Below are 24,318 nucleotides of genomic sequence, written 5' to 3'. Positions count from 1 at the left end.
ATATACAGTAGGCAATTATATAAAAATACAAATAAGCATAGGAAAATTAAGCTACAAGAAAAATAACCATTTTTTATTTTTAACAATCTGATAACAATCTGATCCAGCCATAGTGATTAGGAATTCTGTAAAATCTTGATTTTGTTAAGAATCCTCCAAAATAAGGAATCTGTGTAACACCAATTATTTTACAGATTGGGTCATCGCTCTTGCAGTATGATGATATCTCATTTGCTGCTGTTCATTTTCAACACCTGATCATTGTTAAGATAACAGATAATGGAAAGCCTCAATTGACAAGTAAGTTTAGCTCTCTTCATACGTTGCTTTTCCTAAAAGTCAAGTCGCTGGTGCAGCTATGAACTTTAAATTAACGAGCTAACTTTCTTACTCAGGTACCGCCACAGTTATAGTGAAGGTTACACCAGTGAATGAGTGGAATCCTGTATCAGGATCACGAACGTTTAACGTCTTTGAAGACAGCCCAATTGGGGCTCTCATTGGAACAGCAATATTTACTGATAATGACCTCCCATTTGACAACATAAGATATTCTATTGTAGGAGGCAACAGTGAAATCCCACCTATGTTTTACATTGAATCCAACTCAGGTAATATATCAGGTTCCATCCATGGGTTCATAGATCTTACTTATGAGGAATTGTACATTCTCCATTGGAGATGCGATATCATAGTTTTATTTGGCCTTGTGAAATATAAAATCTGTTGTAGATAAGCAGATATAGGAAGAGCTACAGACTGTACCTCTTCCTATAGATGCTGCCTGGCCTGCTGCATTCCACCAGCATTTTGTGTGTGTTGCTTCAATTTCCAGCATCTGCAGATTTCCCCGTGTTTGTGTAGATAAGCAGGCTGTTTTTGTATGGTATACGTAGTTTATTGCCACTGCAGAATTATCCATGACATGACTTTTCCCACTTCAGTGCCATAGCTGCTGGAATAGTTTCATTTGTTTATTTATTTAGAGATTCACCACGGTAACCGGCCTTTCTGGCCCAGTGAGCCCACACCACCCAATTACACCCATGTGACCTAAGTAGACTGCTAAGCCATGTGCCTTTGGAATGTGGGAGGAAACTGAAGCACTTGGAGGGTCATGGGGACAACGTACAGACAGCGGCAGGAAATGTACCCGGATCACTGGCGCTACAATAGGGTTACACGCACTATCATACTGTGTAGCTTAAACCAAGTTTAAGCTTAGTTTCATTGCGAACAGATTAACCATAATTATAAGTGTAAACTTAGGTGGGTTTAAAGCAGAGGGCACAAGAAAGTCTGCAGATGCTGGAATTCCAAGCAACACGCACAAAATGCTGGAGGAACTCAGCTGGCCAGGCAGCATCCATGGAAAAGAGTAAACAGTCGATGTTTCAAGCCGAGACCCTTCATCAGGACTGGAGAAGAAAGATGAGAAGATGGGGCGAGGGGAGGAAGAAGCACAAGGTGGCAGGCGGCAGGTGAATCCAGGAGCGGGGGAGGGGTGAAGTAAAGAGCTGGGAAGTTGATTGGTGAAAGAGATAAAGGGCTGGAGAAGGGGGAGTCTAATAGGAGAGGGTAGTAAACCATGGGAGAAGAAGAAGGAGGAGGAGCACTAGAGGGAGGTGATGAGCAAGAAAGGAGATAAGGTGAAAGAGGGAAACAGGAATGGGGGATTGGTGAAGGGTTGGGGGCAATTAGCAGAAGTTTGAGAAATTGATGTTCATACCATCAAGTCGGAGGCTACCCAGACGTTAAGGTGTTAAGGTATAAGGTGCTGGTCCTCCAAACTGAGTGTGGCCTCATCACAGCGGTAGAGGATGCCATGGACTGACATGTCGGAATGGGAAAGAGAAGTAGAATTGAATTGGGTGGCTGCCAGGAAATCCCACTTTTTCTGGCAGATGGAGCGTAGGTGCTCGGCAAAGCACTCTCCCAATCTGTGTCGGGTCTCACTGATGTACAGGAGACCACACCAGGAGCACCAGATACAGTAGGTGACCCCAACAGACTTACAGGTGAAGTGTCGCCTCACCTGGAAGGACTGTTTGGGGCCCTGAATGGTAGTGAGGGAGGAGGTGTGGGGGCAGGTGTAACACTTGTTCTGCTTGCAAGGATAAGTACCAGGAGGGAGATCAGTGAGGAGGGACGAATGGACAAGGAAATTGTGTAGGGAGTGATTCCTGCAGAAAGCAGAAAGTGGGGAGGAGGGAAAGATGTGCTTGGTGGTGGGATCCTGTTGGAGATGATGAAAATTATGGAGAATTATGTACTGAATGTGGAGGCCGGTGGTGTGGTAAGTCAATAACAGTGAGAACATTAACGGCTACAGTGGGTAATGAAGGCATAATAGTGAGGGCAAAGCTTATAAGCACTACTTATCATTTTCTGGTGCATTCGAGAAATAAATTGTGATCATCACCTGATAATCATTTTATTTCAGTGGTATCATATTTCACCAGGTTAAATACTGAAATCAGAAAGAAGAAATGTGAAAATTATTTATTTTATATTTATTGGTCTGGACTTCGATTTAGTGTTCTTTTGATGCCATTTTAAATCTTCATTAGCTCAGCAATATACTTATGTTTACTTTGACAGGTCGAATAAGACTTCTAAATTCCTTGGACAGAGAAAAACAAGAGACTTATATCCTCACTGTCAAAGCAACAGATATGAAAAATGATCTTCAAATCGACCCATTTAAGCAAAGAAGCAGCTCAGCCATAGTGACTGTGAATGTCTTGGTAAGGTAGCACCCTGAACCTTGGGACACAGTCACTCAATGAAAATATCTTGGCATAATTCACTATGCCTTTGTACTGGTCATTCAATTTCTTTTCATTTTCCTATCAGGTGAATATTGTAAAGATTTAGTGAGCTAAATACTTCACCACTATTTTTTTACCATGCGCTCAGATTATTGAAAAGCATCGAGGCACAACTTGATGCCCCCTCCATAATAAGTGATTCAGAACGCAGCCACATGTTAAAGAAATTGAAATACTGCACCTTGCTGGAAAATACAGTGCAGTCCTGTTGCATAAACTCGAATCAGTTAAGCCCATTGTCACCTCACTGGTGACACCATTCAAGCAACTGTATTTTGATCCTGTAAAAGAATATATGAAATTTTCTGTTCAACTTGCTCCATGGTGTTTAAACCTCCACATCACACATTTGCTTTGAAAAGCTGATACTAGAATTAAGTTCTTGATTCTCATCAATAAATTACAATATTAGCTGCTAAAACCAAGGTCTAAACATGGACTATAAACGGAGAAAAGGGGCTTAAAATTGACGTGTTTGTCTGCAGTTATTATTCAAACTGCTCCACGCATTCCTGTAAGGGACGTGTATCTGCTCAGTTGTTCTAGGCTGTGATAATACATACATAGAGCGCCATCTCGTGCCACTGCCAGGCATTTTCAGACAAACTTTTAAGGAAGATGGAATCAGTATTACAGCCAATGTGGCAGTATTACAGCCAATTTACGTGGTTGTAAAATGAAAATCAATTACAATTGAGTTTCTCCAGATTCTTGGTTTTCACACCTCACTGATTTTACTAAAATGAAGACAATGTAAAGAGAAAAGCCTTGTAAAAATGTTGATAGCTAGACTTGTAGCTTCACTACTAACTGCAAGGTCTTGGATAAGATCGTTACAAATACTTCAAGAAAGCTTAGCAATAAATACCAGATTATATTGATGAAAAGAATTCAATGATAAACCAATGAATAATTATTTATTTGGTGGCAAATTAATTATATAGCCGCATAAACTCAACAATATAAAATCATTTGTTCAAAACCAGATGTGGTAATTAGTGAAATTACAAAATGTCAGGCAAAGGAAGAGGTTTGAAATTTGGGGTTAACCATAAAACCATAAGACAAAGGAACAGAATTAGGCCATTTGGCCCATCAAGTCTGCTCTGCTATTCAATCATGGCTGATCCTTTTTCCTCTCTTCAGCCCCACTCCCCTACCTTCTCCTAGTAACCTTTGATACCATGTCCAATCAAGAACCTATGAAACTCTGCCTTAAATACACCCAATGACTTAGCCCCCACACCTGCCTGCGGTAATAAATCCCACAAATTCACCACCCTCTGGCTGAAGAAATTTCTCTGCATCCCTGTTTTAAATGGGTGCCCCTCTATCCTGAGGCTGTGGCCTCTTGTTCTAGACTCCCCCACCATGGGAAACATCCTTTCCATACTCTGTCTACGCCTTTCAACATTCGATGGTTTCAATGAGATCCCTCCTGTTCCTAATTTCCAGCGACTACAGACCCAGAGCTATCAACTGTTGCTCATGTAATAACCCTTTCATTCCTGGAATCATCCTTTGAACCTCCTCTGAACCCTCTCCAATGCCAACACATCTTTTCTTGGATGATGAGCCCAAAACTGTTGACAATACTTAAGGTGAGGCCTCACCAGTGCCTTATAAAGACTCAGCATCACATCCCTGCTCTTGCATTCTAAACCTCTTGAAATGAATGCTAACACTGCATTTGCCTTCCTCACCACCAACTCTACCTGGAAGTTAACATTTAGGGTGATTGCATCTCATATTTTTGGATTTTCTTCCTGTTTAGAAAATAGTCTGCACAATTAATTCTTCAACCAAAGTGCATGAGCATGCATTTTGAACATTGTATTTCACTTGCCACTTTCTTGCCCATTCTCCAAATCTGTCTAAGTCCTTCTGTAGCCTACCTGTTTCTTCAACACTACTTGCCCGTTCACCAATCTCGTATCATCTGTAGACTTGCAACAAAGCCATCTATACCATAATCTAAATCATTGATATAGAGCATAAAAAGAAGTGGTCCCAACAGCGACCCCTGCAGAACACCACTTCTCACTAGCAGCCAACCTGAAAAGGATACTTTTATTCCACTCACTGTCTCCTACCAATCAGCCAATGCTCTAACCACGCCAGTAACTTTCCTGTAATACCACGAGCCCTTAACTTGGTAAGCAGCCTCATGTGTGGCACCTTGTCAAAGGTCTTCTGAAAGTCAAAATATACAACATCTACTGCATCCCCTTTATCTATCCTACTTGTAATCTCCTCAAAGAATTCCAACAGGATTATCAGGCAAGATTCAGGAAACCATCCTGACTTTTCTTATCTTGTCCTGTGTCTCCAAGTACTCCATAACCTCATCCTCAATAAGTGACTCCAACATCTTTACAACCACTGAGGTCAGACTAACTGGTCTATAATTTCCTTTCTGCTGCATTCCTCCTTTCTTAAAGAATGGAGTGACATTTTCAATTTCCCAGTCCTCTGGCACATACCAAAGTCAAATGATCTTTCAAAGATCATTACTAATGCTGCCAGAATCTCTACTGCTACCTCTTTCAGAACCCTGGGGTGCAGTTCATCTGGTCTGGGTGAATTATGTACCTTTTTTTGAGCACCTTCTCCCTTGTAGTAGTAACTGTATTCACTTCTCTTCCGTTACCCCTTCCACATCTGGCACACTGCTAGTGTCTTCCACAGTGAAAACTGATGCAAAATACTCATTTAGTACATCTGACTTCTCCGTGTCCCCTATTATTATTTTTCTGGCCTCATTTTCTAGTTGGCCTATATCCACTTGCATCTCTCTTTTATTTTTACATACTTGAAAAAGCTTTTACTATCCACTTTGATATTGTTTGCTAACTTGCTTTCATATTTCATCTTTTCCCTTATGATTCTTTTAGCTGCTCTCTGTAGAGTTTTAAAAGCTTCGCAATCATCTGTCCTCCCACTAACTTTTACTTTGTTGCATGCTCTCTCTTTTACTTTTACACTAGCTTTGTCCTCCCTTGTCAACCACAGTTGTACTATATTGCTATATGAGTATTTCTTTGTTTTTGGAATACATCTATCTTGCACCTTCCTACCTTTTCCCAGAAACTCATGCCATTTCTGCTCTGCTGTCATCCCTGCCAGCATCTGTTTCCAATTTACTTTGGCAAATTCCTCTCTCATATCACTGTAATTTCTTTTACTCTACTGAACTACTGCTAAATCAGACTTTACTTTCTCCCTATCAAATTTCAAGTTGAACTCAGTCATATTGTGATCACTGCCTCCTAAGGGTTCTTTTACCTTAAGCTCCCTGATCACCTCTGGTTCATTACATAACACCCAATCCAGTAGGCTCAATGACAAACTGCTCTAAAAAGCCATCTAGTATGCATTCAACAAACTCACTCTCTTGAGATCCATTTTGAACCTCATTTTCTCAATCGATCTGTGTGTTGAAATCTCCCATGACTATCATAACATTGCCCTTTTGACATACCTTTTCTAATTCGTGTTGTATTCTGTGGTCCACATCCTAGCTACTGTTGGGAAGCCTGTATATAACTGCCGCCAGGGTCCTTTTACCTTTGCAGTTTCTTAACTCAACCCACAAGGATTCAACATCTTCTGATCCTATATTACATTATTCTACGGATTTGATGCCATTCTTTACCAGCCACCTCCTCTGCCTACCTTCCAATCCCTCTGATACAATGTGTAACCTTGGATCCCTAATGCACTGCTGGCTGCAATTTTGTCCTATCATCTACCTGCCCTTCCTGAAAGACTGACTGCACACTATCTCTGGTTTTATACCATCTGTCCTATCCTGATTCCCTTCACTCCGGTTTCCAACCCCCTGTTCAATTAGCTTAAACCCTCCCCAACAACTCTAACAAACCTGCGAGCGAGAATATTGGTTTCCCTCAGGTTCAGGTGCTACCCGTCACTTTTGAACAGGTCATACCTCCCCAAGAAGAAATCCAAATGATCCAAGAACCTGAAGACCTGCCCTCTGCACCAGCCTCTCAGCCATGCATTAATTTGCTAAATCATCCTGTTTCTACCCTCACTAGCGCATGGCACAGGCAACAGTCCAGAAATTACTACCCAGGAGGTCCTGCTTCTCAACAATCTACTTAGCTCTCTAAGTTCTCTTTTCAGGACTTCTTTAATTTTCTGTCTTATGTCACTGGCACCAATATGTACCAAGACATCTGGCTGCTCTCCCTCCCTGTCTAAAATGCAAGTCATTGATCTAGGCTTATGTCTCCACTGCCTTACTCACTCCATCAGTACTCTGCCATTAAACAATTTCTGATTTTATTTCAAATTTCCAGCAACATTTTGTTTCATCTAGTCTTTTCTGAGAGTCTGGAAACTTTTTGGCATGCTGTGGCCTCTGAACTCGATTCGCTGCTGCAAGGTTTCTGTCAATCATTACACAAAGCTCCCCTCCCTATCCATATCAACAGCCCTAGAATACCTGGTTGGCTCTCAGTGCTCTCAGGATATCTAATACAATGCAAAGACAGCCTGACCCCAATCCAAGGACAATAACGCAATAAGTATATCAAAATAAGACTACATCAAGATTTGGAACACAACTGAAGCAAAACATTGGATAAAAGATGTTTTAAAGCTTGAAATGGAAAGCTAGGGTTTTATAAAAGCAGATGCAAGACCAACCAATAGAAATACTTCAGATTGATTAGTCTAATCTTTTTGAATGAGTCTTAAGCACATACTTTAAGTTATGCTATTAAATATATTCATGTAAGTATTAATAATACCTACAAACTTATTTGGATGAACTCTAGTACTAAGGTAGAAACACAAAGTACTTCATCACATTTACTTTGCACTACAGATTCCAAAACCATAAGAAGGTTCATGAATTAAACTGGACATCTTTGAAAATTAGCAAAATTACAGACACTGGAGATCTGAAATAAAAACAAAGTGCTGGAAATACTCAACAAATCTGTGAGAAACAGAGTTTATGTTACAGGTTAATAAATCTTCTCCAGAACTGACACCGGTCGCTCAATTCTGCTGAAAGTTCATTTACCTGAATGGTTAACTTTCTCTCTTTCTCTCTCTCCACAGATGTTGCCCGACCTTCCTAAGTTTCTCCAAAGTTTCTGTTTTTACTCAAAATTCATTATCCAATGTGAAATAAATTGGAACTTTAAAAATGTATTAATGTCTTTAACTCGGACCCAAAGCACTGATGCATTCTTTAATGTACCAATACTTTTTGCTTGAAGGAGATATTTCTATTAGAATAGATCAAACATCCTCTAATGTCAGAAACCCAGCTCCAGTTTGATTACTTTTGTCTTCATTCTGTTTCGTTTTTCATCAGCTACACACACTTCATCTATGGTTGCTAACACTAATTCATTGAAATTTCAGAATGTGAATGATGAGGCTCCAGTATGTAACCCAGAGTATTACGAGAGCACCATCTACTCCACCATCACCATCCCCTTTGTCCAGTTGCAGTGCTCTGATAGAGATTCTCCTGATAATGAACTCAGCTATTCAATCGTAGGGGGTGAGTATAAAACGGTGTTCTTGGGAAAATATTTTTTCCTATTTTAGTATTTGTAATCAATAAAACGAAATGTATAGATTACTTGGAGAAGGGGGCAGGGAAGGACCACAAGAGCATAAGACATAGGAGCAGAAATTGGCCATTTGCCCTTTGAGTCTGCTCTGCCATTTGATTACAGCTGATTTATTTTCCCACTCATCCCCATTTTCCTGCCTTCTCCCTGTAAGCTTTAGCACCTTTCCTCATCGAGAACCTATCAGCCCCCACTTTAAAGATACCCAATGGCTTGATCTCCACAGCCGTCTCAGGCAGTGAATTCCAGAGATTCACCACATCTGGCTGAAGAAATTCTTCCTCATCTCTGTTCTAAAAGGACGCCCTTCTGATCTGAGGCTCTGTTTTCTGGTCCTAGAATTTTCCACATCCTTTCCACGTCTACTCTCTCTAGGCCTTGCAACATTCAATAGTCTTCAATGAGATCCACCCTTATTCTCCCAAACTCCAGCAAGTACCATCAAATGCTCCTCATATATTAACCCCTTCTTTCCCAGGTCATTCTCATAAACCCTCACCAATGCCAGCACCTTTACTTAGATAAGGGGCAAGAGCTGCTCATCATACTCCAAGGGTGGTCTGACCAATGCCTTATGAAGTCTCAGTGTTACATCCTTGCGTTTATATTCCAGTCCTCTTGAAATGAATGCAAATATTGCATTTCCCTTCCTTACTACCAACTCAACCTGCAGGTTATCCTTCAGGGAATCCTACTTTATGACTCCAAAGTCCCATTGCACCTTCAATTTCTAATTTTTCCCAGTTATTCCTTCTACCAGAGTACATTACCGTGCACTTCCCTACACAATATTCCATCTGTCACTTCTTTGCCCATGCTTATAATCTGTCCAAGTCCTTTTGCAGCTCCCTGCTTCCTCAATACTATCTTCCGCTGCACCTATCCTTGTGTCATCCGCAAACCTGGCCGCAAAGACATCAATTCCCTCATCCAGAGATGATGAGTAGCATTCCTGATGAAGCGTCTCAGCCTGTAACATCAGCTGTTTACTCTTTTCCACAAATGTTGCCTGGCCTGCCCTGAGTTCCTCTTGTATTTTGTGTGTGCTGTTTGGATTTCCAGCATCTGCAGATTTTCTTGTGTTTGTGACGCATCTTTAGACTTCAGTTACATAAAATTGTGACTGATGGATTTTAGGTAGTAGGAAAAGTCCATAGCAACTGACAATATTTAAATTTCAGTTAACTTCCTCAAAGATTAAATTGTGTGAGAAACAAAATTGGGATCATTAGCAAATGGAGTAGTCTGCAGCTAAAACAATGGCTAATAACACTTACCTTAATCATCCACTTTTAGCAAATGGCTGGGTTCAACATGACAGAGTGAACATGGGGCGACATGTATGGCTAGCAGACAGCACTGGTGTGCTGCCGGGAGGGGGCTGACGACTGTTCCAGGTGTATGAATGGTGACAGGGATGGGCAGACTCGAGGCTGAGTGGGGAGTGGGGTCTGGTGTATGGCCGGAAGTTTGGGGCCAGAGAGTGGCCGGGAAGGGGAAGATGGGTGAGGGGGTGAAGTGAGGAGGGGGCATTGAGCAAGTGCAGCCCATTTGAATGATTACGTGCGTGTGTGCGCATGCGTGCTGAGAGATGTCAACATCAATGACTTGAACAAGAAACAATAGGCAGAAGATGTTTTAATGGAGGATGGATCAACTCCATCTCTAATACATTTCTGCTGAAAGCAAATTCTCAAAAGGAATAAAAGATACTGCAACACCACTGGGGAGAACTGAGTAATATCAGAGAGGTAAAATGATAAAAAGTTTGAAATCAGAGAAGGAGCAGGGTTGTAGATCAGCAGAATTGAAGATACAGCAGAATATGACTGTGCAAGACAGACCCAAGTACGGGGTATGCAGCTCTTAAAAAGAGACCCTGCCTATAACTTGACCCATTGGGGTAACTTGCCATCCAGCCAAGAATCCATAAAACCACTTAATTCAATTGATTTCAATGAAGATGATAAGTGTGTTAAATATGTGTATATAACCACCCAGGAAATTGCTAATCTGTTAGTGAATTATCTTATTGTTCTGTAGAAAACGCAGAAGACCTCTTCGAGCTTCAGAGACCAGACAACAATCCTCCTCAGGTGGCCTCCACTCAGCGGTTTCAGTTTGATTCATTTCAAGGTATTGAGCACTCCAAGGAGTACACCTTGCTGATCCAGGTGACAGATGAGCTTGGCAAGGACAAACACCAGCAGCTCACGTCCACGGCAACCGTGGTGATACACGTGGTGCCATGGACAACCACACAACCAACTACTACCACCACCACCACCACCACACAGGTAATCCCTGCTCCAACACCTGTCAAAATATACCTAATGATCAGTGAACATGAGGTGGATCTTGGGGATGGTTACCATTATGTTTGTTTTTAATAAAGACAAACTTGGTTTAACACTAGAATGTTTTATTACTAAACTGTTGTTCGACACTGAGAGCATGCGGCCAGGTCGCCATCGAAGCTTCCGGTTCCGGGTAAACCACCTGCATTGCCCGCTGGGAATTGAAGTTCTAAGTACGCACACATAATAGCACAGCTACTGCATTTTAACCGGGGAGATGCATGCAAATCACATACAGTGCACCCATAACTCTGTACTTTATCACTGTTTCACAATGACTCTTTACTGGCAGATGGTCACTATGCCCCCCTCCCCACACAGTCTCCTGCTGTGGTTAACCACCCCCCCCCCCACTTTCCCCACCATGCTGATTCCCATTGTAAGTCCCATTGACTCATTGATTCATTAACTGTTGCTGCAGGTCCTGAGCACTAATTCAAATCTCCCCTGCTTTAAGTTTTCTTCATACTGCGACTTGAATGGTTGGAAGAAATTAATGACCTTTTTAAAGTGTTGGATTTTTTCCCCCTGATTTTGCTCAGCCTGATGGAGATTTCTCACTTTCTTCCCCAGTTTACCACTAGTGTGTTGTCAATAACCTCCTCCTACTGGGCTCCTGAAAGTTGGTTTGTGGCAGTGATGACTCTAGCTGCAGCCCTGACGGTGCTTGTCATCTCTGGAATAGCCTGGGCTTGTGCCACAAGGTCAGTACAACACCACGGAATTCCTCTCTGCAAGTGCATCATACCTGCAGCCTTGACAAATTCATAAACTTGCACTGTGTTGTATGAATAATGCAATCAAACTTTGCAGAGGAATGTGAGTGAAAAGTAATTGCTGAATATATCTGGCTTCCAGAAGATAAAGTAGGATTTAAGGGATTGTAGAATAATTAACTAAAAGCAAGAAATACTGCATGTACAGGAAATCAGTAGCTGACAGAGGAAATAGAGACAGGAAATAAAAACAGATACTCAGCAAGTTGGCAGCATCTCTGGTGAGAGAAGCAGTTTGCTGGAGAAGTAAAAACAACAAAAGGCCTCCTTTGTGCCTTCCTCATTTTGCTGATGTTGCAGTTCGTCACTGACACCATCTTGCTGGAAGATCTGAGGGCACTGCTGCAGAATAAAGGGATGTTCCTTTAAAACTGGGATGAGGAGGAAGTTCTTCACCTAGAGGGTGTTGAATCTGTGGAATTTGTTGCCACAGAGAAAGGCAAACATATAATTTCCCTTTTTTTACTATTGCTGTACATACAGGGTAATTTACATTAACATAGTACTTCTTCTTCTTCTGAGCTGCTAACAACTGCAGCCTGTAGTTTCCCATTTAAGAATGTACTTTTGGGCTGAATGAATGATTTGGAGCTTCTTCGATTTCCTGGGGGATTCAGTGTGGATAAGGAACCTAGGTCACTCTTAACACCCATAAAATGCTGTAGGAACTCAGCAGGTCAGGCAGCACACAGAGAAATGAACAAGCAGTCACCATTTCAGGCCGAGACCCATCATCAAGACTGGACATGAAGGGAAAAATGTCAGAACAAGATGATGGGGGGAAAGGAACTCGTACCAGCATACCTTGACTCCAGTTTAACCCCCATGGATTAAATTCCTTCCCACCTACATCCATAACATGCTCTCATCTCCTCAACAACTTTTAATTTCCTGGCCCTAAACATCTCATTTTCACCATAGATTTCCAGCCCCAAAACACTTCTATCAGCCTTCAAGAGAGCTTTAAATTTCTCCAGTTCTTTCTCAACAACAGATCAGATGAGTTCCCCTCCACCACCACCTTCCTCTATCTGACAGAACTGGGCTTCACAGTGAATAACTTTTCTTTCAGCGTCTCCGACTTTCTCCAAACTCAAGGTGTAACCATGAGCATCCATATAGGCCAATTCTATGCCTACCTTTTCGTTGGCCACAGGCAACAGTCCACGTTCCAAGCCTTCTCTGGTGATGCTCCTCAACTCTTTCTGTGCTGCATTGATGATTGCATTGGTGCTGTTTCATGCACCCATGCTGAGCTTGTCAATTTCACCAACTTTGCCTCCAACTTTCATCTTACTCTTAACTTCACCTTCTATTTCTGACACCTTTCTCCTTTCTTGATCTCTCTGTCTCCATCTATGGAGACAAATTGTCTACTGATGTCTTTTATAAACCTACCGACTCCAATTGCTATCTTGACTATATCTCTTCCCGCCCTGCTCCTGTAAAAATGTCGTTCCTTTTTCTTAATTCCTTGGTCTACATTACACCTATTCCCAGGATGTCTTTCCTTTCCAGGGCATCAGAGATGTCCTCCTTTTCCAAAGAACAGAATTTCCCTTCCTCCACTATTAATGCTGTCCTCCATTTCCTGAGCATCCAGGCTCGCCCCTTCTTCCTGCCACATTAACAAGGATAGAGTTACTCTTGTCCTCACCTTCCAGCCCATGAGTGATGTTCCCTCTAAGGTGTGCATGTGTGTGCAAGCACACATCTTTTGCTATGAGTGCACAAATGAATTTAAACTGCACACAAAAGGTTATCACTCTCTACCTCACTGGCATGTTCAGTATATTTCATGATTGTACACAATCACATTTCCTTTTCCAGTTTCTGATGCAGACAGTATTGACAATGCGGAGTTTGCGATGATTTGACTGCAGATGTTATAACTGGCTTATTTATACTGTTTTTATTGAAGAAATTATTCAGTACACACTGGTCATTACAAATTAGAGGGAACACTGTCCATGAGCCTCCACATCCAACTTAACATTCCCCGTAACTTCCACCATCTCCAACGGGACCCTACCACCGAGCACACCTTCACATCTTTACCTCTGTCCCCCCAACACTCTGCTTTCCACAGGAATCACTCTCTCTGTGATTCCCTTTGTCCATCTCTGCTGGGACTTACCCCTGCAAGCAGCCAAAGTGGCTAAATGCTACCCCTGCTCATTGGCCTCCTCCCTTACCTCCATTAAAGGCCCCAAGCAGTCCTTTCAGGTGAGGCAACACTTCACCTGCGAGCCAGTTGAGGTTGCCTACTGTATTGGTGCTCCTGATCTGGATTGTCTACATTGGTGAAACACGACATAGATTGGAGGACCGTTTTGTTCAGCCCCTTTGCTCCACCTGCAAAAAGCAGGATTTCCCGGTGGCCAGCTATTTTAATTCCTATCCCCATTCCTGCTCCAAAATGTTGGCTTGTGGCCTCCTCTTCTGCCACAATGAAGTCACTCTCTGGTTGGAGGAGCAGCACCTTATAATTCAGTCTAGGAAGCCTCTAACCTGATGGCATGAATATCAATGTCCGGTATTTTTTCCCCTCCTTTTTGCTCTTTTTCATTTTTACACTCTGGTCTCTTACCCTTTCTTATGATGACTATGCTTATGAGGACACGTAGTCCTCTTTTATTGTCATTTAGTAATGCAAACATTAAGAAATGATACAATATTCCTCGGTGTGATATCACAGAAACACAGGACAGACCAAGACTGAAAAACTAACAAAACCACATAATTATAACATATAGTTACAACAGTGCAACGATACCATAACTTGATGAAGAACAGTCCATGGCACAGTAAAAAAGTTCATAGTTTCTCGAAAGTCCCACATCTCACGCAGACGGGAGAAGGAAGAAAATTCTCCCTGCCATGCCCGACCACAGTCCGACTCTGAGTCGTCTGAAAACTTCGAGCTCCGATCAGCCCTCCGACACCGAGTACCAAGCGCCACCTCTGCCGAACGGGTCGACCTCAGCCTTGATCGCCAGCAGCAGGCAAAGCCAGGGATTTTGAGGCCTACCCTCCGGAGATTCTTGATCGCGCAGTAACAACAGCGGCGAACCAGGCATTTCAGAAATTTCTCCAGATGTTCCTCTGTGCTTTCACATCTGTCTCCATCAAATCAGAATTGTCCACGGCCCCTATTTAACAGAAACGATATCATTTCACCGGAGAGCTGCACGTGCTGCGTTGCGCTGCCATCTTCTCCTCCCACCTGCTTCTTCTCAGCTACCTATCACCTCCCCCTGGTGCTCCTCCTCCTTCCCTTTCTCCCATGGTCTACTCTCTCCTCTCCTATTGGATTCCTTCTTCTCCAGCCCTTGATTTTTTTCCACCTATCAATCCTAGCTTTATACTTCATCCCCCCCCCCACATCCACCTGGTTTCACCTATCACCTTCTAACTTATACTCCTTCTGCACTCCCCAGCTCCTTGTTCTGGCATCTTCCCCCTCCCCCTTCCATTCCAGTCCTAATGAAGGGTCTCGATCCACAATGTCAACTGTCTGTTCAGCTCCGTGGGCTCTGTCTGACCTGCTGAGATCCTGCAGCATTTTGTGTATGTTTCTTTGGATTTCCAGCATCAGCAGAACCTCTTGTGTCAGTATTAACAACAGTACTTCCATCCTTTTATCATTTAAAAATAATTCAAGTTTTTACTTTTTTTTAACTTAAGTGGATGACTTTAGGTGTTTCCATCTTCCATCGGCCATGTCCTAGCTCATTCACTTCGGCACTTTATAAACATCTGAAGTCTCTCTCCATCCTCTTCACAGCCCACAATCCCATGTAACCTTGCTTCATGAGCAAACTTGGATATATTACAATTGAGTCCTTAATTCAGGTCATGGACGTACATTATGAAGTGACGTCACAGCACTGATCTTGGCAGCTTGCTACTGGTTACAATCTTACAACCCAAAAAGTTCCATTTACTTCAGTAACTTTTCTTTTTGTCTTTTAATCAAAACCAAGCTTCTAGATAGCAGCTACTGAACCACTGCTACTGTTTTTTTTGCCTTAAAGAATTATGTTACTTATTAATTCAATATTATTTTTTAAATGTTAACCACTGCTTGTTGTCTGCCATAGCTTTTAACACAGGTTCTCTATCCACCATAACTGCTTCATGTTTACATAGTTTTACACCTAATCTTTATGTAAACTTCTGTCAGATTACAATCACTGCCCCTGTGTAACAGACAGCCAATTATCTTTTCCTCATCACACAATACCAGTTCTAAAGCAGCTAATTTCCCCAGAATATTGATCTACCAAAGCATCTTGCACACACTCCACGAGTTCCTGCTGCTGATTTGTTTTTCCCACAGGTTTTTCTATTTTAAAATGCCCTGGGACTGTTGTATTCCCCTTGCTGTATGCACATTCAGATGCTAGAAATTTGAAATAGAAGTGAGAAATGCTGGAAATGTACAGTGTTAGTGGAAAGAGAAACATTAGCATCAGAGTTGGAAGATTGCTGAGAGTTTCCAGGATTGTTATAGTCTTGGAGTTATAAATTTCGTCGTCGTTGTGGCTACCCTTCGAGGTCGAGGATGATGGTCTTCGTTCTGAAGAAGTGTCCCACAGAGCGAAGACGCCTGTGCGTGTATTTGTTTAACGTGTACTTGATGTGCTTGCACTCCAAGAAGCACACGATACTTCACAAATCAACCAACTGATTCCAATGGCATGGAAACCACGACGATTGAAGCTGATGGATTTGTTGCAGCCTTCATCTGCCTTCACAGCCATTAAGTTCGAAGTAACTTCGTACGCCTGTTCCACCGTTGAGGTCTTGGTTGGATTGTTCTTTGTCAGGGACCTCACCCTCGACCTTACCACCATGGGTGACCCTACCAGGAGCATAGTTCCAGACGGCATCGCTCTCGGGATCACAGGACCACACAAGCTTCTCCACCATGACAAGGTGACAATCCATGGAGAAGAGTTATAAATCTATAGTGCACAGAAACAGGCTCTTTATCTTTATATATTCATGACAACCATCAAATTCCAATCTGTTCTAAACCCATTTACCAGTATCTGCTCTGTAACCTTTGATTCCTTGGCAATTCAGCTGCTCATTCACAAACGTTTGTAGAACTTACTGCAAATGTTCTGACTACCTTCCTTCCCCACCAACCTCAGACAGTGTGTTCCAGATTTTTCACACCTTCTGGGTGCAAAGATTCTTCCTCAAATCCACTATAAACCTCTTAGCTCTAAATTTAAATCTATGCAGACTAGTTTTAGGCATCTTTACCATGGGGAAAGGTCTCCCATTATCTACCCTGTCTATGTCCTTAGTAATGTTGTATATGTTAATCCAGTCACCCCTAGTTTCCTTTGCTCTAAGGAAAATGAGCCCAAATTTCTCAGTGTCTCCCCATTATGAGATGCTCCATCTTGGGTAAAATCCTGGTGAATCTCTCTTGTACCTTCTCCACAAATTATTTTCTGATTTTGTTTCCTCTTTTTTTTATATGGTTTTCTAAATTAAGTTCACAACATTTTCACCCCACTCTGTATTTTCAGTGCTATCCCATCTCATTTTCCACTTTGCCCAGATCTTCCTACAGTTAAATATGTTGGAATATTTAATTCCCAACCTTGGTCATTCTAGAACTCCAGAGCTAAATTTCCAGCACGGTGAGAAAATCTTCCACATTTAGTTCTGTTTCCAGGTGGCTGAGGGTCTGAGTTCAGAAAGTGAGGTGTTGACAAGTTGCTGCTGTGCCTTTTGTAAATGGTACACTCAGTGTCTGCCTATCTAAAGTTCAAGGTGATCATTGCAAGCAGCCATGACCTTTTTGTCCAGGCAGTGAATGAGGGAATGGTTACAGAAAGGAAATTCTGCTCTTGTTCACTACTGGGGCCACTATGTCAGTGGTTGGTTAGTTAGCTATCATTCTTAATTGTTATGGTGTTGAGTCACCCTAGTCAAAATAACTTTGAAAATGGGGGTTTTAGTTCTCAAAATGCAAAGGTGAAACATTTTCTTCTGCTCCTGATTACCTACTACCCTGGAATCTGTCAAAATTCTTTCAAATTCAGCACCGGGATCTTCACTTTTGAGTAAAGTCGTGTGTTAAAAGGCTTCCTACCTTTAATATATGGTCTGTTTTATCACCGTAGCCTCTTTCTGCTTTGATCCTCTGAACAATTGGTTCAGAATGGAAATGTTTAGACCTTTGAGAATGATTCTAATATACGACTACGTGTATTTGAACAATATGTAATTAGGTAGGGTTTAAAGCTGTAACAAAATGTGAGCAACATTCAACATCTGGATTTTAAGTGATAAAACTCAAAAACACTTCAGCTATGTTCAATGTCTGCAGTTATTTCATCAACATCTTATGACTGCTCCACATTCCATTAACCTGCCCTCCTTAGGAACTTACTTTACTTATTATCTGCAGGCCAGCAACACTGATTGGATATAACATTCCAGCTGAGGTCTAACCAGGAACCTGTGAAGGTATATCATAACTTCCTTCCTTTCATATTCTATGCCTCTGTTTATTCGATCAGTGTTCCTCCTATGCTTTTTAACAACTTTTTTAAATTTGGCAGAGTCTGGAAAATTTTAGATTTTATTTTGCCCTAAAATAAAATATCAGATGGTGAAAGCTGCTCAAAACATTAATGTATTCCCGAAGTCATTTCCTCTAGCCAATAAGATTGCTGTGGATGGTTACATGGTGACATTATGTATTTCAGGATTCCACCAAACAAGCTGAGATCTATACTAAGGCCATGAATCCCTTCACCACAACCAGAGGTAGTTCCATAGATACAGCTTCATTAAACAAGGAGATCCATTTTATAATTTCCGTGCAATAGATTTTGTTTTCTTCTTGTGTCATATGTAGCAGAAAATTAACTCTGTTTGGAAATTTTACATGATTTTGCCATACAGTGCAGTGAACAAATCTTTATCTATGCTGATTTCTGCATTAAATATTAATCCTGTATTTTAGTGGTGTTACTTGTTTTTGGTGGGAATTTATTCTGTTTTCTACTGAAAGAAATTTAGTATGTCAGTATCAATTGAGTTTTTTTTTGTTGCTTTCTTCATCCTCCAGTGCCACTTACTTGTTTGCTTACTTGGAACTTATAGATGGTGGGTTCTGCCATATTTTTTGATGAATGGTGACAGACTTACTGAGAGGAGGCAGCTCCAAGAGCATGCACAAGAACAGTGGCAGAGTGTAAAAGCTGGGTGCTAATGTTGAGGCAAAAGTGGTCAGAGTGCATGTTGTTGCTTGGCTTCCTTCTAAGGCCCATATTGCCATGGAAACCAGAGATAAGCCAAATACGATTCTCCTCATATTTAGTTAAGAAATATCTGAATGCAGCAAATCCTATGAAGTTTTGGGACCACACAACTTTGACGTGGGTTCCCAGACAAGCCACACCACTAGCCAAGATGTTCTAGTGTATTTACAACATTGACACTGATCTTACAAGGTGGAAATTTGCCCAGGTATATCCCATATGGATAAAGCAGGCTAAATCCAATCCAGTCAATTACATTCAATCAGAGTTATTTTTAATCAGCAAATCAATGTCATCCACTGGACAAACCACATAATTAGATTCTCTGCAAGGGCAGGTCAGAAGCTGGGGATTGTGCAATAAGTGATATGCCCCTGACACCTCAAAGTTTTTCCACCATCTACAAGGTATATGTCAGGAGTGAACTGCCTGAAGAGTACAGTTCCAACATCATGCTATAATTTCAACACCATCCGGTACCCAATCAAACAAGCTCTAAATGTTAATTTCCTCCATCACTGGTGCAAACTACTGGTGCACTGCAGTGCGTACTATCTGCACAATTCATTGTACCTTCTTCAAGACCACTCTTACAGCACCTCATAAACCTACAACCACGATCACCGAAAAGGTCAAAGAGAGTAGGTGCTTGAGAGCACCACCACCTACAGGTTCTGTTCCAAGGCCCAAACCATGCTGATTTTGGAAATATACTCCTTTATCACTGCAAGATCTAAATCCTGGAATTCCTTCCCCAACCATGATATGTAAGTACCTTCATCTGAAGGACACTAATGCATTCGGATAAGGAGTCACAGATTATACAGCGTGGAAACAGGCAGTCCATGCCAAGCAACGTTTCTTTCTCAGCTAGTTCCATTTGCCTGCATTTGGTCTCCATCCTTTGAACCCTTCGAGTCTATGTACCTGTCTAAGTGTCTTGTGAATGCTATAATTATACCTGCCTTTACTATTTGACAGCTTGCTCCATATATCAACTATCTTCTGAGTTTGGGAAGCTTACTTTTCGTGTCCTTTTTCAATCTCTTCCTTCTCACTTTAATTGTCCCCTTTATTTTAGGCTCACATACCCTGTGAAAAAAACTGCGACCATTCTCCTTATTCATGATCCTCAAGTTTTTATAGACCCCTGTAGCCCCCTCACTGGGCTCCTATGCAGTTCTGCTAACAGCCACAAGACTCAGCGGTGAAAAGGCCACTTTCATAAACAATATACATCTATGGTCGTTATGATTTGGGGTTCAACCAAACAGGAAAGTTGAGATTTTCCAATTCAAGGAACCCCAATGTGAGTGAATGCTGTTTAAATGCTGCCTATACACAATTATAAAGAAAGTGTATTTACTAATTTCAACTTTATCAAACAGTTATAAAGAGAAAGAAAAGAAAGAAAAAAAAGTAAAATAAAAGGGCCCATTACAGTTAAACCAGTCTAAATGTGCACATGACATTGGAACTCCTACTGTCCGAAAGCTGGGTAAGACCGTTACTCACAATGCCGAATTCTCACCACCAATCACCAATTCCCGTCTTGAACTCCTTCATTTCCCAATGCACTCCTTGCAATCACGTCTTCCCGTCGGATCAAATCATATATCCATCTCTCCCGATCTTCCCTGCATCGCTTGCCAAAAAGACCGCAAACCCCACCAGTGTCCATCACAAATCTCTCTCTGCCCAGCTCTCTCTAGAACCTCCTGCCAATTCCACCATCCTGACTGGCTGACACAACATGTCTAAGTCGAACATCATAACCCCTTATCTTAGCCGAAACCAAAACAACCTACCAGCAGAATACACTGCTTTTACAGAAAGCTACTAAGTGAAATACCCTAAAGCATTATCAGTAGAAATCTTAACTAGGGCAATACATCCCCTTTAAGGTTATCCCTCAGCCTTCTACATTCCAGGGAAAAAAGTTCCTGCCGGTCTAATCTCTCTGACAACTCAAGCCATCTGGTATGGTAACTCATCATCATCTAATCCAGGGTAATTAGGGAAGGTTAATAATTACTGGCCAATTGACACATACTCACCAATAAAACCCCTACTGATACCTAATTTGAATTTCCCTGTGACCACTTAGCCGCAGAATTCATCACAGACTCAGTGCAAACATGGGTCAAAGAACTAAACTCCAGATATGAGGCAAGAGTGATTGTCCATGATACCACAACATTTGACCAAGTATGACACAAAGAAGTCCCGCAAAATTGAAATTAATGGCTATCAAGTGTTTTACACTCCCAACGTCAAATCTCGTGCAAAAGATGGTGATGGTGGTTGTTGAAAATCAATTATCACAGTTTCCAAGACAGCACTGCAGGAATTCCTGTGGGTAATGCAGGTAATACAACCACCTTCAGGTGCTTCTTTTAGGACATTCCTTCCTAAATAAGGTCAGAAACAGTATGCTTGCTGATGATTGCATGAGGCTGAATTCAGTCTAAAACTCCTGCATACCAGTGTGCAATAAAACCTAGCCAATGTTAGTATGGATTGAAAAGCAGCAAGTAGCCTGAATAATGCAGGGCACCTTTTACACAGGAGTCTGACCATCAGGCCTTAATATTGTTGTAGGCATTACTGTGGCTGAATATCTCAACACTAACATCCTGGTTGTCATCTTTGTCATCAGTTGGACCAGTCACATAAACATTGTGGTTACAAGAACAGGTCAAAATCTGGGTAACTCGCAGCAACTGCCTTACGTCCTGGCTTCTGAGCCCATTCCATCATCTCTGAGGAAAATTAGTGGTATGCTGGAATACGGACTTCTTGGCTGGATGAGAGTGATTTGAACAACTCTCAAGAAGTTCAACAAAGCAGCAGCACAGCATTCATTCTGTCTAAAAAAGGTGTGGCTGCAACTTGAGGCAACTACAAAATATACTGCAGTACTCACTCAGGCAACCATAACATTTCCAAATCCCTCAACATCTACCAAAAATGGACATGACCTGCAGGTGCAATGGGGAAAAAACCCACCTCTAGCTCCTCTCCAAGTCACATACTTTGCTGTTGTAGAAATATCTTGTATCTTACATCGACACTGGATTTAAATCCCCCAATCCCCTACCAAGAAGAATTATAGGATTACATTCACCGAAAAAACTGCAGCAGTTCACTACAGGCGTGGGCACAGAATGCTGGACCTGTCAAATGTACTTGCAACCTGAAAAAATAAAAATTTAAGAATAAAAACTGCATTTTTAATATTTCTGTCCTATTCATATAACATTTTGGACACTTGGATACAATTTTATTTCTTTTGCATCAAAAACAAGAGAAAATTTTGTGTGTGTTGCTTGGATTTCCAACATCTGCAGATTCTCTCTTGGTCTCTCTCACACAAAGTTTTGTGTGTGTTTCTTTTGCATCAAGTTTCTAATTTAGGTTATAATTTTGCCAATTTATCATACTGACTCAAGTTAATTTCATTTATCGTATTTAATCTTACAAGTACATCTTGATAAGGATTGACTCACAGAGCAGGCTCTGTGATTTCTCTAATTTTGATTTGGCCTGTGACGAGAATACACATAAAATTAAGATGTCTGCTGGCCTAGGTTAGCATCAGTGACATCAGCAAGTGGTCTGCCACCTGCCCTCAGGGGAAGGAGAGATAACGAACAATGGAGCAGCGTCTGGAGATGTGTAATGAAGGGACGGGGGAGAGAGAGCTGTCTGGAGCGGCTCCCCCCTTTGAACCCTGAACTGTTTGAAGTGATGGACAGGCGATACCCCAGCAGGGGGATAAAAAGGGACCGGTTCGCTAAGGCGACACACACGCCACCCGAGGTAACGAGACCCTGGAAGCGGTACGCTTCTCACGAGTCGGTGGGAAGTACCAGACAACGGCCAGGGTGGAAAGGTACGATCAGCGGGAACCCGGTGTGTGTCCGCCCTTGCCTGGGTGCCGGGTTCACTGCAGAGGATCGACCACATCTGGAGGAGGGGTCACAGTTGGTGACCTCAGGTGACATCACCAAGGACCTGCCCAAAATCGCCGGTCTGTGAGTGAAGCTGTGTCTGAATGATCAGTTGTTCCTGTTCTCTCTCTCTCTCCCCCCACGTTGTCCATCGCCATGGCAACAATTACTGCGAACTGAACTACTAAACTGGACTGAACTTTGAGTCACTTTGAAATTTGGTCATTTACCCCTAGACAACGATAGAGCTTGATTGATGCTGTTATCTTAATTCTGTGCACATGTGTGGTTATCATTGCTGAACTGTTGCATTTATTATCCTTTCAATTACTGTGTTGCTTGTTTCTCTAATAAAACTTTCTTAGTTCTAGTAATCCAGACTCCAACTGAGTGATCCATTTCTGCTGGTTTGGCAACCCAGTTATGGGGTACGTAACATAAGTGGGGGCTCGTCCGGGATTTTGAACGCTAAATTTGGGACGGAGTAAATTGATTGGGTTAAAATTCCCGAAAGAAAGAAAAGACAAACAGCAGAAATGGAGGCTGAGGAATTTATAAAGGCGCCAACCTTGGAGGCATTAGAGGATGCCAGGAAATCGGAATTGGTAGCTGTGGCCAAACGGTTGAATCTTGCTAAGGTGAAGTCGACAATGAGGAGAGAGGAGATACACAGAGCTATTGTAGAGCACTATGTATCTAAAGGTGTGTTTCCCCAAGGTGAGCTGGGGGTGGTGTCTATTGAAAAACCTGCTGGAGACGCGGTACAGGTACAGCTTGAAAAACTGAGACTCGAGCACGAGTTCCGGGTACGGCAGTTAGAACACGAAGAGAAGCAGTTAGAAAGGCGGGAGAAAGAGAAAGAGATGGAAAGGAAAGAGAGAGAGAGACAGTTGGAGAGAGAAGAGAGAGAGAGGCTCAGACAGTTGGAGAGAGAGGAGAAACAGAGGGAAAGGGAATTTGAGCTAGAGAAGTTAAAGATAAGGGCCGAGCAGGGGCTCGTGCCGAACCAAGGTGGAGGGTTCCGGGCGACCCAGGAGGTTAGGCTGGTTCCCCCATTTGACGATACCGACGTGGATCGGTACTTTCTCCACTTTGAAAAAGTGGCTATAAGTCAGGACTGGCCGAGGGATAAGTGGGTTGTTTTACTTCAGAGTGTACTGAAAGGGAAGGCCCAACAAGCTTACTCAGCTTTGTCCGCGGAAGATGCCCAGAGGTATGAGGTGGTGAAAGAGGCCATCCTCAGGATTTATGAGTTGGTCCCGGAGGCATACCGGCAGAGGTTCCGGAATGCGAGGAAGCAGTGGGACCGCACGTATTTGGAGTTTGCCCGTGAGAGGCAAACATATTGTGAGCGTTGGTGCGCCTCAAAGGGGGTAGAGGGGGATTATGACAGACTGCTACAACTGATCCTGATTGAGCAGTTTAAAGGTTGTGTCCCTGAGGGTATGAGACCCTACCTCGATGAGAAAGAGGCAGCCACGTTAGCCGCAA

The 24,318-nt window shown here is 42.2% G+C and overlaps 1 protein-coding gene across 9 annotated transcripts in view; it reads left to right on the top strand.

Annotated features, from left to right (window-relative positions):
- The window catches only part of LOC134359482 (protocadherin Fat 4-like), a 164,068-nt gene extending 142,202 nt beyond the window's left edge, over nt 1–21,866 (top strand). For 6 of the 9 annotated variants that reach the window (XM_063072796.1, XM_063072800.1, XM_063072799.1 and 3 more), the window contains 8 exons: nt 195–300; nt 396–611; nt 2,602–2,747; nt 8,232–8,373; nt 10,490–10,743; nt 11,377–11,507; nt 18,016–18,074; nt 18,317–18,552. In XM_063072796.1, coding sequence (XP_062928866.1) covers nt 195–300; nt 396–611; nt 2,602–2,747; nt 8,232–8,373; nt 10,490–10,743; nt 11,377–11,507; nt 18,016–18,058 — 1,038 coding nt within the window. In that variant the 3' untranslated portion in view covers nt 18,059–18,074; nt 18,317–18,552. Of the gene's footprint in view, nt 1–194; nt 301–395; nt 612–2,601; nt 2,748–8,231; nt 8,374–10,489; nt 10,744–11,376; nt 11,508–18,015; nt 18,075–18,316; nt 18,553–21,533 lie in introns of those variants that run through there. The other 3 variants (XM_063072794.1, XM_063072795.1, XM_063072802.1) reach the window with 3 other exon arrangements.
- Nucleotides 21,867–24,318: the final 2,452 nt, after the last annotated feature.

The sequence above is a fragment of the Mobula hypostoma genome, chromosome 20 (genome assembly GCF_963921235.1).
Source record: "Mobula hypostoma chromosome 20, sMobHyp1.1, whole genome shotgun sequence".
In the NCBI taxonomy this organism is placed as follows: domain Eukaryota; kingdom Metazoa; phylum Chordata; class Chondrichthyes; order Myliobatiformes; family Myliobatidae; genus Mobula; species Mobula hypostoma.
The sequence above is the reverse complement of the archived record's forward strand: the minus strand, read 5'-3'. Positions and strand labels throughout refer to the sequence as shown.